General features: G+C 41.1%; 1 protein-coding gene across 1 annotated transcript in view; it reads right to left on the bottom strand.

Moving 5' to 3' along the window:
- TXNRD1 (thioredoxin reductase 1) overlaps window positions 1–13,867 on the bottom strand; it is a 57,524-nt gene that overhangs the window by 22,819 nt on the left and 20,838 nt on the right. The window contains exons 5-9 of the mRNA XM_068272793.1: window positions 10,687–10,829; window positions 8,315–8,430; window positions 6,315–6,540; window positions 2,617–2,706; window positions 1,913–1,989 (exon numbers count right to left, since the gene is read on the bottom strand). Of these exons, the coding sequence (XP_068128894.1) occupies window positions 1,913–1,989; window positions 2,617–2,706; window positions 6,315–6,540; window positions 8,315–8,430; window positions 10,687–10,829 (652 nt within the window). The remainder of the gene's footprint in view (window positions 1–1,912; window positions 1,990–2,616; window positions 2,707–6,314; window positions 6,541–8,314; window positions 8,431–10,686; window positions 10,830–13,867) is intronic.

The following is a 13,867-nucleotide window of genomic DNA, read 5'->3' on the forward strand; positions in this document are numbered from 1 at the left end:
CCAGGGACGGATCTAGGGGGGGGCGAGCGGGTCTCTTGCCCCAGGCGCAGTTTGTTGAATTCTTAAAAAGGCGTCAAAACTGGATAGGGAAAGGCAGTTTAAGCGCCAAAACCTGTCCTTTAGGCACCAAAACCTGACCTTTAGGCGCCAAAGCTGGATGAGGAATGGCAGTTTAGGCGCCAAAACCTGACCTTTAGGCACCAAAACTGGATGGGAAATGGCAGTTTAGGCGCCAAAACCTGACCTTGCCCCAGGCGCAATTTGGTCTAGATCCGTCCCTGAGTTAGTCTGTCCAACTGCCAAAAAACTGTTTAGGGAGCAAGGAAGCCGGCCAGCATCTTTGTATGAATCCTTTTTAGGGAATATCTTTATAAAGAATAAAAGCCTTGCTGAGAATCCCCTATGAGATATGGACTAGTCCAAAACCTGTCACTTATGTCAGATTTCTACTGCCTACTGTAAGTGACAGCAACATAGGAGAAAAGTAACTTATGGCTCATTTTACTCTGGAAAAAATGCACTTCTTATTTGTCTATGTTTGCCCATATTTTAAATTTTACAATTTTTCGCTGTAGTGCCCCTTTAACCTCCCTGGCGGTATATTAAAAACCGCCAGGGGGCAGCGCTGCCGGTTTTTTGCTTTTTTGTTTTGTTTTAAATCATGTAGCGAGCCTAGGGCTCGCTACATGATAGCCGCTGCTCAGCGGCATCCCCCCAGCCCCTCCGATCGCCTCCGGCGATAGGCGATCAGGAAATCCCGTTCAAAGGCGACGGGGCGGGATGACGTCACCGACGTCATGGACGTCGTGACGTCTAAGGGAGTTCCGATCCACTCTTTAGCGCTGCCTGCCGCTGATAGGCCAGGCAACGCAGGGGTCTGGGGGGGGCTCTACGGCGGCGCGGATAGCGGCGATCGAGCGCGGGGCAGCAGCGATCACTGTGCTGGCGCAGCTAGCAAAGTGCTAGCTGCGTCCAGCAAAAAAAAATTACGCAAATCGGCCCAGCAGGGCCTGAGAAAATCTCCTGGGGTTACAGCCAGGAAGGTTAAGCACATACACTGATCACATGCTCTTGTGGTTTTGCTTATGGGGCCACACAGCTTCCTTAAAGGACAATATGCCATATTTGTATTATTTTTGAACTGAACTATTTTGGACAGTGCTAGCTGTATAGCCAATTAAACCACATAAGGACCGCAGCATTTTGCACAGATCTGTGCTGCGTGGGCTCTTCAGCCCCCAGCACAGATCAGATTTCACGCAGGGCGACCAGACTTCCCCCCCCTTTTTTCCCCACTAGGGGGATGTCCTGCTGGGGGGGGGGTCTGATCGCTGCCGCGCTGTGTGGCCTCAAAGCCCCCCTCCGCAGCGCTATTCTGCCCTCCCTCCCTCTCCTTCCCTCCCTCCCCTCCTCACTGTGGGAGGCACAGGACGGTGATCCTGCGCCGCCTCTGATAGGCTTCAGCCTATCAGATGCCGGCGATCCCCGGCCAATCAGAGACCGGGGATCGCCGATCTCCTTTACGATGCTGCAGCGCCGTACGCGCCGTACGATGTAAACACCGGGGATTTCTTCCCCGCGTGTTTACATTGAGCCTGCGAGCCGCGATCGGAGGCTCGCAAGCTGTTTTCGGAGACACCCTCCGTGAACTGACATGGAACGGCCGCTCGAACGAATATTTACATAAATATTATCTGTTTTTTATGGATGTGGAGCTGACTGAATTGCTGTATAGCAGATGGCAGCATTATTCGCATCTGTGTGAATTTCCATTTATTCCCATGGAAAGTCTAATAGTTGGTGTGGTCACATTTGTTAGCTAATGGCCTTCATGTAATGTGCTACTGTGTAGAGTGGCCCCTAATAACATTTATTTTATATCTAGATAGATTGATAGATAACGTGTGCATACTTTTCATTGATCTTTACTCCAGGTATGTCCAGTCCAATTTTTCTTGTGCAGGCATCTCGTCCAATGGCTAGCAGCACCTGTGAAGAGTATGCTGTATCTCAGTATTATTGACACACATTAACTGCATTGTAACTGGAATGTGTTTATTACCGGTATATAAAACATAAAATGTTCATGTAACATCTCAATATATGTTTTTCATCTACAGTAACTGCGAAATTGGATTAACTTGTAGTATAAACAGGCAAATAGGTACATGAGAAATTGTACCAAGAACTCCAAGCACCAAAAGTCACTGTATACAGTAAAAGTAAACAATGCAACAAGCTACCAGTGGTTATTGCTTTATGGAAATGTTGATCTTGGACTGAAAATCAACTCCCACAGATGAAGTTACTGATCTCTGAAGAATTACCGATCAGATATTAACACAAACAATGAAACTCCTGTATTTTTAAGCCATTGTGCTTGGGTGGCTGAGGGTGTGCGTTCCATTATCACAATCTATGTATGTACACTTTGACAGGATGAATAAAAACCTTGGTAAAATTAGCATAGAAGAGGCACAGCACAATATATATAAGATACGAAACTGATTCATTTACTTGTTATCATTAATAAGGCCTCCTGTTAGTGTGGAGGTGAGCTGCATTCTCCAGACTCTAGTGAGTGGGTGCATTAATTAGGGTGTATTCGGTACTCACTGTATTGTACTCTTCTACAGTCTCTGAACCATCAGTTGCCTGAGATGTCACTTTCAACCTTCCAGGCTCTCCTGCTTCAATCTGTTCTATCTGTCATGGGAAGATAATAATATGTCATGTATGAGCATATCTAGTTATCTACATGCAGATGCAGTCATCCTACACATGAGAATGAATCATAGCTGCATAATATGTCAATTACAGTATAGTAAATATTCCTGATTATATCGATAAGCAATTATATTTCACTGTAAGGAGCTATACTTCTCTAGTATCAGTACTTAAAGAGAACCTGAACTAAAAATAAAATTCAAAATAAACATACAGACGTCATACATACGTATGGTCTACTCATCAATCTCTTCCTCCACTCCTGCGTCCTGTTTGTCCACTGTTATCAATTTAATGCTCTGTCCTCCATTTTGAAAATGGCCATTACCCCATAACAGCTTCCAGGTCACCACACTGTTAAACTGTAATATCACCCATTTGAGCCATAGAGAAACATAGACATTACCTTGCACATTCAGTTGTAACTGACAGCTGCTGATATGTAACTGACACCAACTGGTATATTTCAGTTCTGACATAATATTGTCAGGACTGGAAGGGATCACTGTAAGAAGAAAATGGCGAGCTTCTGAGAGGAACTAACAGTGAGGTAAGTATGTAATATTCATTTGCAGCTACCTCATGTGTTTATTTTAAATAATTGTACTCACTTCAGGTTCCCTTTAAAGGGACAGTGCTAATTAAATTTAGTAAGTATAAATTGATTCATCTTAATGCAGGCCAGTCCTTCTTCTTGTGCAGTGTTATGCAGGGTTCACACTTATTAAAAATCACATGCGTTTTGCCAATGTGCAATGTGCGTACTACTTGCAGCATAAATTCCTAAATTCACACTTCGCATGGGATTTCCCATTGACTTTCATTATCTGCGATCATTTGGGAGATTGTACCATTAATGAGCACCTTTAAACAATTTAAAAATACTTAACATTGTTTGGATGCTGGTCCCCTGAAAAGTTCTGTGTGTTGCTAGCATTCCCTGTAATCTCTCTCTTTTTGAGTCTTTCCCCCTCTATGTCGCTACCTTTTTTTCTAGCTATCTGCCTCCCTTTCCTGTTTCTCCCTCTCCCTCTCAATCTCTCTCTGTTTCTGAGTCTTTCTCCCTCTGTCTTGGCCTTGTCTCCTCCCCAACCCTCCCCTCCGAGTCTTTCCCCCTGGCTGTCTCTACCTTTTTGCTTTCTCTACCTCTTCCCTGTCTATCTGCCCACCCCCCTACTTTCTCTAAAGATAGGTACACACGGAGTGATGTTACTTATCAATCGAGCCGCTGATGCGGCTCGATTGATAAGATTCGACAGGTCCGATCTCGCCGCCGCTCGATTCCCCATGAGCGGACAATAGCAGGGAATCAAGCGGAAGATAAGCGGCGCCGGCGGGGACGAGCGGGTATCGAATCCGACTCACGCACGGACGAGCGGGGTCGTGGCGGGTACGTGCGGGGATGCGGAAAAGGCGATCCGGCGGCTAATCGAGCCGCCAGATCGCTCCGTCTAGATTAGGCTTTAAGGTGTCCACACACCATACAATTTTTTAAATATCGGTTCAATTCAAGAATTGAAATTAATTTCTCTGAGAGATTGTAACATTTCAAAAAGCTGACCAATATCCCACACACCTATGTTCAATTTTTCCTCAATTATGATAAAAAGGATTGGAAACTGAGAAAATTGCTTGGGTGTATATATTAATAAACTGACAATCTACCACACACCATTCAATTTTTATAGAAATTAATCAGAAAAAAACAGCACTCCCGATCAACTTTTATCGAATAAAAACGGAAAAGTCGATCAGATTTCTTGCTGGATTGAAAAAAAAGCTTTAGATTTTTTGGGAAATCCGATCTTATTTATCGAATTTCTGTAAAATCGAATCATTTTATTGTATCGTGCGTGGCCACCTTTAGTCATTACCCCTCTCTGTCTCTACCTTTTGCTCTCTCTACCTCTTCCACCCCTCTCTCTCTGTCTCAAACAGTTAGAATTGGTCTCCACTTACACACTGCAAAGTGAAAGTGCAATCAATATTACACATCAGATAGCCTGTAAGTGCACCTGTCATTGTCATAGTAGAGCATCCTGTACTGTGTGTGAATGCAAGGGGTGGTGCAATATCTCTTAAAGGCACAGGAGCAGGAAATAGGGGGCTAAATTACATAGGTTCTTTTGAGCTAGAGCAAATTGGAGAACAAAGGATAATATTTGGGATTCAACAAATCTGGACTACTCTATTGCATTACATTGTCTTGTATTAGGCAGTAAAGGTTTGCACTCCTTACTCGGATTTAATCACAGCATAGTGATGCTTCTCATAACACTGGTGAATAGTGTTAGAGTTACTGTAGTCACATCTTTTCTGCTGTCCTCCAGCACAAATGAATTTTAGTATATCAGCTCCCATGACCCCCAACACAACATTCTGGGCTGCCAAGCAGCTGGAAATCCAATGAAAAAAATAAGGTAATTTCAATCAAACAACTTGTGTTCCAGTACATGTTTCATTGCCTTTACTTAGCAACTTCTTCTTTAATGAGAAGTTGTTCAGTGAGACTGATAAAACTCCCTACACAACACAAAAAAGGTATTAAAGGATACCTGAAGTGAGAGGGATATAGAGGCTGTGATATTTATTTCCTTTTAAACAATACCAGTTGCCTAATTGGCCTGGTGATCTTCCTGGTATCAGCAGCGTCTGAATCACACACCTTAAACAAGTGGCATATCCAGTCAAACAGCTGACCTGCATGCTTGTTCAGGGGCTATGGCTAAATCTATTAGAGGTAGAGGATCAACAAAACAGCCAGGCAATTTGCATTGTTTAAAAGGAAATAAATATGGCAGCCTCCATACAGCTCTTACTTCAGGTATCCTTTAAGTTAAAGCTACTTCATTTTTTCCTTTAGACATACCATGTCCTGGATAAATTAGAACCTCCACAACAGGGAATGTTGATATTTCTTAAGGTGCGTACACATCTTTGACTTATACTGCCCATCAGGGATCGGAACCTGATCCCCTTGGGAGACATCGCTGGGCTGGCCAGTACAGACATGTGTCAGCTGTGTAGCTGACAACCCATTCGGTTGCTATGCGGGGAGTGGAGGGAAGACAAAGCGGCGCATGTGTGACGTCATGCGGTGGGTGGAGGAGTGGTGTGAACTGTGAAGTTGGCCATCAGTCGAGTGAGTTGATCGCTCATGGATTGGGGGTTGCTATACTCATGCTTGATTATTAGCTGAAGTGGTCGTTATTGGCCACCTCAGCCGACCTTAGTCAAGCATGTATATGAGCCTTTATGGGATCCACAGAATAGTAGAAGAAACAAACTCCTCAGGGAGAGGCACAGGGGAATATTTCTTCTTCATCACCATTATTGTTTGGACCTCCCAGCAGCTGGAGAGTTTTGTAGCAATATAATGTCTGGAGCATTTCAAAATCTGCCAGAAAATGTAGATGTCTGTCATGCAACTTCTGCTAGCTGTGGTAATGTTGTTAGCTTGCAACAAATGTAACATTCCTTGCAGCACTCAAAGTGCATACATCAATAATCATGGTGTCATAAATCCTATATATGCACTATACATTATACGTAAGGTTTATTGATCAATCTGATAAACTGGAGCATACCTTTGTAGGCACACAATTTTTTATGAAGTTTACTCCATGGTCTTCCATGTGTTCTCCAATCTTGTCAGCAATTTCCTGGTCAAAACCTCTTAAGAGGATAGAGCGCACCATAACAGAGACATCCAAGCCAAGACCCGCTAAAAAGCCAGCACACTCCAATGCAACGTAGGAAGCACCGACCACCAGAGTCTTCCCTGGACAATACGGCAAGGAGAAGAGGTCATCACTGCAATTAAAGGGTAAGGGAAGATTATTGGTAGAAGGTGTGGAACAGAAGCAAAGAAGCATGTCAGAGTAGAGTTTGTGTTCTTAGGAAATCTTAGCGGTTGTAGCAACATTGGATGTTACATTTGCACTTTGCTTTTGACCTGCATTTAAAGCCCAACTCCTACTCAGATGTTTTCATTCTGGATTTTGGGAAACACTTTGAAGGACACGTGAAGTGAGAGGGATATGGAGGCTGACATATTTATTACCCTTTTAAACAATGCACATTGCCTGGCTATCCAGCTGATCCTCTGTCTCTAATACTTTCAGCCATAGACCTTGAACAAGCATGCAGATCAGGAGTTTCTGACTGAAGTCTGACTGGATTAGCTGCATGGTTATTTCAGGTGTGTGATTCGGACACAACGGAAGCCAGGAATATCAGCAGGGCTGCCAGGCAACTCATAATGTTTTAAGGGAAATCAATATGGCTGCTTCAATATGTCTCTCACTTCAGGTGTACACTAAAAATTAGACATTATCATAAAGATTATCATGTAAATTCTTGCTCAACAGGAAGTGGAATTTGGAATTTACAGAAGCTGAGCTGAAACCTAGCAGGAGCTAATCAGATTTAAGAAATACCAAGTAATTCCTCAGCAGTTCCGGCAGAGAGCCACGCCTCCAGTGTACATGCTGATCATGGGAAAATGCTACTTGAGATATTCAGGAAGGATCATTTCCATTGCCATTTACTTACATTGGGTATTACGCTTTAGTGCTATTTATCTATTTACGGTACCTATCTTTTTAATTTACTATGTTGTACCTGATTTTGTATTTGATATTACAAGAATCAGTCTAAAGTTGCCTACAATTAAAATCTATTGAGATTTTCTGTTTCCATGTGGCAACAAATACAAATATTCCCAAAACGAGAAAAATTCCAGGACGATACATAGAGTCAAAGAAGCAAACAAGAAAGAAAGTTAGGCCTCTTTTCCACGGACTGTTGATAGGCAGTGAAACCTGAACTGTGAACCTGAACTGAGTAAGATTATTTAAAATAAACACATGATGTACCTGCAAATGAATATTACATACTTACCTCACCGTCAGTTCCTCTCAGAAGCTCACCATTTTCTTCGTACGACTCTTTCTAATTCTGACAAGATTTTGTCAGAATTTAAATATATCAGTTAGCTGTCAGTTACAACCGAAAGGACAACTGATGTGCAAGGTAATGTCCATGTTTCCCTATAGCTCAAGTGGGCGATATTACAGTTTAACAGTGTGCTGACCTGAAAGCTGTTATGGGGAGCATGGAGAATTACATTGATTGCAGTGGACAAACAGGATGCAGCAGAGGAGAAAAAGATTGATGAGTAGACTACACGTGAGGTAAGTATGACCTGTGTATGTTTGTTTTCACTTTTAATTGTCAGTTCAGGTTTGCTCTCACAACTTCTAACTGCTGCCTGGTAACTGCTTGTTGCTGCCTGGTAACTTCCTACTGCTGCCGGGTAACTGCTTGCTGAGCACACAGCTCAACAGTACATGGAAAAGAGGCATAAATGATAATAATGAAGGCTTTTTAATCAATTTACAATTTATATTAGAGAATTAACTTAGCAAGAACATTTTTAAAAAGTAGAGTAACAAGCATTTAGGTTTTTTCCAAACTATTGTTCAGAATACTAAATGCCAGAAGCATAGAATATACTACAACGCACGCACGCACGCACGCACGCACACACACACACACACACACACACACAGGTTTGGGTTAGTACCTGGTGATGCAGTACTCCTTGTCTCCGGGTATTCCAGGGTAGCGTGGCCTTTCTCCTGTAGCTATCAGAAATGTCTCTGCTGTGAAATATTTTACTCTTCCTCTTGGATTTGTTGACTGCACAAAATAATCATCCGACACAATTAGTATTATTCATTATTAATTAATATGTCAAGTATGTACAATGCAACAGGGAGAAAAAAACCAAGAATGTCTGTAAGCACGTGTCATCTTTATAATGTATGTTATTCTGGGGACAACTGTCAGTATATGTTCATATTGGTGTTTTATTGTGGTTACTTTAAGGAAAAGCAAAACCGCTGTATGCTGGAATTCTAAAAATCTGTCATATAAATCATTTCAGTTTACAAACTTATCATTGAATTACTACAATGGCAATGACTAGTACACAGAGTGCTTACACACACAATACTAAAGCCTGGTACACACATTCAATTTTGATTGGCCAATTTTAAAAACTTCCATGCAGCATGAGAGCTTAGCTACATAATCTGTTCATAGTATTCAAAATCTGCTGGCCCTCATGTTGAATGGCGCTGATAAAATTGGCCAGTGATTGGCCAATCAAAATTGGATGCCTGTACCAGGCTGCAGGCACCTATACACACGAGATCATACTTGCCTAGTTTGGCGAAACCCGGGGAAGAGTCTCATACCTATAGGTACTAAGTAGAGATGTCAATTTTACTCTAAGCCGTGGCTTTCCGTGGCTGCATATTGGATGCAGCTTGGAGGCACTTAAATGCAGTGGATGCTTATTTGGATTGGCGTAGGCCTCTTTTCCACGGACAGTTGAACTGTGTGTAGAGCAAGGTGTAACCAGGCAGTAGTGAGCAGTTTACAGGCAGCAGCAAGCAGTTGTGAGAGTTTGAGAGGCATTTCATTGCCTATCAACTGTCCGTGGAAAAGAGGCCTTAGAAGCTGCATGAACTCTGCAATACATTTGCAACAAAGTCAGAACACTAGCATCTCACTGACCATCACTAATATTGAGTAAACAATGCTAGCTACTAGAGACTTTATTCATTTTGAGCTGATAAAAAATGTGTCAATTTCATGGAAATGTATGCAAATTGAAACTAGAAATACAGTAGATGATGATTTTGATCAAAATCTGCATCAACTTGAAATTATAAGCACCTCACTGAGTATCTCAACTGGCTACTAAAAATAATTAATGAATTAGAATTTGTTTCTGCCAATACAAATGTTGTTGAAATTTTTTATGAAGCTTGAAATTGGACCGATGCAAAATTAGCAGCAACTGCATTTGGTTGGTCCCCTTTTGATAAACTTGTTTGGTCATTAATAACTACTCCTGAAAAGGAGGCAGCGCCAGTGGTGTCTATGCACTTCCTGTGTCCATAGCACAGAGCCGCTAAGCTGAATGTTTGGGTTTTATTTGCTGTCTTATTTATGTACAATATACCCTTAGATGCAGGATCTCATAGACCATCATAACTATCTTACACAGAGATATGTCTAATGCTAAAAGATATAGATAACTTGGTGTGGTCTGCAATATTCTTTTTATATTCAGGACTATATAACAAATACATAGCTATATAACAAATAACAATTAAATGGCCACTGTGATCTACTGGTAAATCTCTGGGTATTTCAGATCACAAATCCTGACCAAAGTATTTTTAACAAAGCAAGGTGAACATCTTAAAGTGGAATTAAGTAAGAACTTCTTCTTTGCTCTAAAAGATTAGCCACAGCATAATAACCTTCATTACCTAAATTAAATTTATTGAATACTAAAAAAAACCTGAAGTTTAACTTGGTTTCTCTTTTGCGGGGAGCACTGAAAGTGTTAAACCACAGTGTTTATTGCATGAGGAAAGCTGCCTCAGCAGAGCTCTTCTGCAGTCTATTCACAGTTGCTAATAAGAACTAATTAGACACTTTGTTTCAGCTAGACACAGAACACAGAGAATTTAATTTCTTCAGCAACTATTTGTAGACTAAAGACTTTTCGTTGTGTACTGTGCAAGAATTCAGGTCTGAGTTAAGTTTGCAGCCTAAGCCCATGTTAAAATCATAATGTGGCAATTGTTACCATGAACAGAGTGCCTGGGGCTCTAAACATGTGTCAACTTTTATCCCATTATGATAAGGAATTTGTTGCAATCATTGAGTACCAGGCTGCATACGAGTTGCTTAACAGGATCTTTGCTACCCTGAAACTAGCATGCCGCTTGCTATGAAGACAATGGCAGTCTTTACCAGTTATGTCCATCATCCATGCTATGCAGATGGACCATCCTGTATAGTATCATTCCAAGCTGATTGTTTATGTAATAAAGTCTTCTGAGTAATCTATGAAAACGGGGTCTTGGCCCTTACCTTGATCTTGTGTGCTTCCACAAATTCTCCAAAGCCGTTTTCATATTCCACATCATTTTCCATAAGCGACACCCTGTAGTTCCAGTTCAGAGAACCAATGTAGTCCTGGATGGACTTTCTCATAATCTCCCAGTTGTGCTGCACTGTAAGCATAATTTTTTTTATTGTGTAAATGGCACAGATATTTGGAAGGATTGAGCTCCGCATTAAGCATTTAAATAAGAAGCCACAGTGGACAGACTTTGTTATTAATGTCGGTAGTTCAATCAGTTAAAACAAACTTGACAAACGAGTAGTTCTGGATGTACACAAGAGTTCAATAGAAACATTGGTGATTTGGTAATGGAAAAGATCACAGGCAAATTATAGCTGCTAATAAAGTACCGTAAGCCTGGATTTACCCATGACCATTTCCTTTTCCTGTTGGGCAGAAATTTGCATCATAAGGGATACTTCACTCTCATATGGAGGTGGAAATTTTAATATTCTGTTTAAAGAAAAAAAAATGCTCTGTGAAGGAGGATGTAAGCATTTAGCAATCGAGACGTGAATTTTTCAAACTTGATGTAAATTCTGTTGCAATTTGTACGCAGACTGAAATGAAACCAGTCCAAATTGGCAGCAACTGCATCTGGTTCAAGCTCAGTCTGCGTACAGATACAACAAAATTTACAGCAAGCTAGAACTATTTGCAAATCAGCAGCTTAACTCATGTGGAGGATAAAGCAGAAACCCCCTGGAAGATCCAACTTTCCCAGCTGCTTTTAACCCTAATCCTAGGTGTGAAACAGACTATTGGCCAGGTCATACTGACATCCCATTTTTTTTATTCTGATAACTAACAACTGGATTGGGAGATGATCATCTCATATCTATAGTATCCTAACTGGCTGGTGACCGCAGAGGTTAGAATCTACGCCATACATGTGGCTCTCTACTTCTGAAGCGATGTAGACTCTAAGCCGTGGCTTTCCGCGGCTGCATAAAAAAAAGGGTTCTGGTCCCTAAGGGGCCAGAGCCTTGCAGTCCAAAATGAGTTGAAGCACGGGTGTAGCAATAGCCCTAGCAGCCATAGCATCCGCTATGGGGCCCTGGAGAAGAGGGGGCCCAGATGGAACTTGATGTGTTAACTATGAACTTTGCTTTGCTTCATCACCCTCTGGCTTTGTCTCAGTGCTCATGGACTAAACACAGTGTGCATTGCATGAGAATGTAAATTACCCAATAAACTCAAATTCATAGGGTAAGGACAAGTAGCATTGCACAAGAGTGCCTAAATATGATGGGCCCATAAAAATTTTGCTATGGAGCCCCATAATGTCTAGCTACGCCACTGAGTTGAAGTAAATATGAACTGGAAAAAAGTATGAAATAATTAATTGTTTGTGTCGTAGTAATGGTAAATAGACCTTTCCTGTAGTCTCATATTCCTATTTTCAGTTTAAGGGCTGAATTTCGAAGACTACAAATTCTACACAGCATACATGACAATGTGAAGTAGAAGCTAGTTTACTCAGCTGCAAAGCAAACATAAATAATAGCCTTTTGAACTTTTCAGAACTAAACTGTTATCAGCAGTGTTTCATCAAGCAAACAAAAGTGACTTGGCTTTTATTTACTTTTCAAGAGAGCCACAGTAGCATTTGCCTGCTGTTCAACTGCCTCATTTGCATAGATAAAAGGACTAGTTTATGGGACCTGCAATAAATAAAAAGGGACCTCAGACAAGTTCTTAGTAAGACTAGAACTGAATGAACTGAGGGTTTGTCATTTTGTCACATGTCAGGTACACTTTAAGAAATGGCATGTTTGTCATATTCTGCTAAAGACTGTTAAATAGACTCATTGCAAACCATAGGAAACATAGCTGGATAAGAGAACCACAAGAGTGTGACATTTTTGTGAATGCCAAATCAGTGAAGTTTAAAAATGACTAAAGCAATTAATCTCTGCATACCATCCCCTCTCATTTTGTGTCACCTGCATGAATGTTGACTATTATAATTTCAATGAGGCTACTGGTGTGGAATTTTCTGTTAATTAGCCACTGAAATATAATTGTGGGTTACTGTGTAATTATGATACTGTGGTTCATTATCGCAGGTTTGTGATAGTAAATGCACACTGTATATCCTAACTAAGCTACCAAGCAAATTAATTAGGAACAAGTTAAAAAAACATCACATGTTACAGGCAATGCTTAGCAAAGCGCTGCTTAATGTAACCCTGAAGTGAAAATAAACTGATGATATAGACAGTTGTAGCTATAGTTCTAATACTAAAAAGGATTTATGGACATAGGTTGGGTTCACAGTGGTCAGTTGCATAACTCACGCATTATAATGACTGTGAATGGCAATGCATACTAGCCATAGACTTTAATACAAAGCCTGCATGAGGCGAGTTAGAATGATCAGTTACTGTGAACAGGCCCATAGACTTGTATGGGCAGTGAGTTGACATGCAGAATTATTCTGCAATGCAACTGACTGCTGTGTACAGGGCCTTATTCTACAGAGGCATTTAGATATGCAAGGCTAAAAATCTAGGTGTAAAGCTGTCTCAGGTGGGTGAAGATAGTTTAACGATTAAAATTTACGTGTAGAGGAGGTGAATACACTGTTCCCTCTGCTCAGACCTGTTTTTCAGCCACACAGCAGTTTTACGACATCTAATTAGTTATCACTGAGTCCATCTGCAGAGAAAATGCCATTTATAGCCTTTGATTCCTAACCTTATAGTGAGAAAAAAACAATAGAGGAGCACAGCCTAGTTCTAAGGACTGCACATATACATGTGTATGGCATCATGTTACATGTAATTTCAGGGTCCATTTAAAGAGTGTAAATATACACATACCAGTGTATTAGCCTGAATCTCCACTCTGGTCCAATCTATGACACCCTAAACATCAAAACAAACAGTTGGGGCTCGAACCCACTAGCAGACTTTTCTAAGCCCTAGTGATTTGAAAAGCTCTTTCTAATGCAATGCTAAGGGTGATTTTTATGAAAAACACATCCCTCAAGGGTGATCACACCCATAGCATTATATTAGCAAGTGCTTAGTAACAGCTTAGTGATGTACTGCTAGTGGGTTCCAGGCCTTAGACATACAAAAATAACCCACAAAATATATGCCTGCTTATCTGCTTTCTGACACAGATACCAACATCAATCTA

Source organism: Hyperolius riggenbachi, chromosome 3, assembly GCF_040937935.1.
Source record: "Hyperolius riggenbachi isolate aHypRig1 chromosome 3, aHypRig1.pri, whole genome shotgun sequence".
NCBI classification, from domain to species: domain Eukaryota; kingdom Metazoa; phylum Chordata; class Amphibia; order Anura; family Hyperoliidae; genus Hyperolius; species Hyperolius riggenbachi.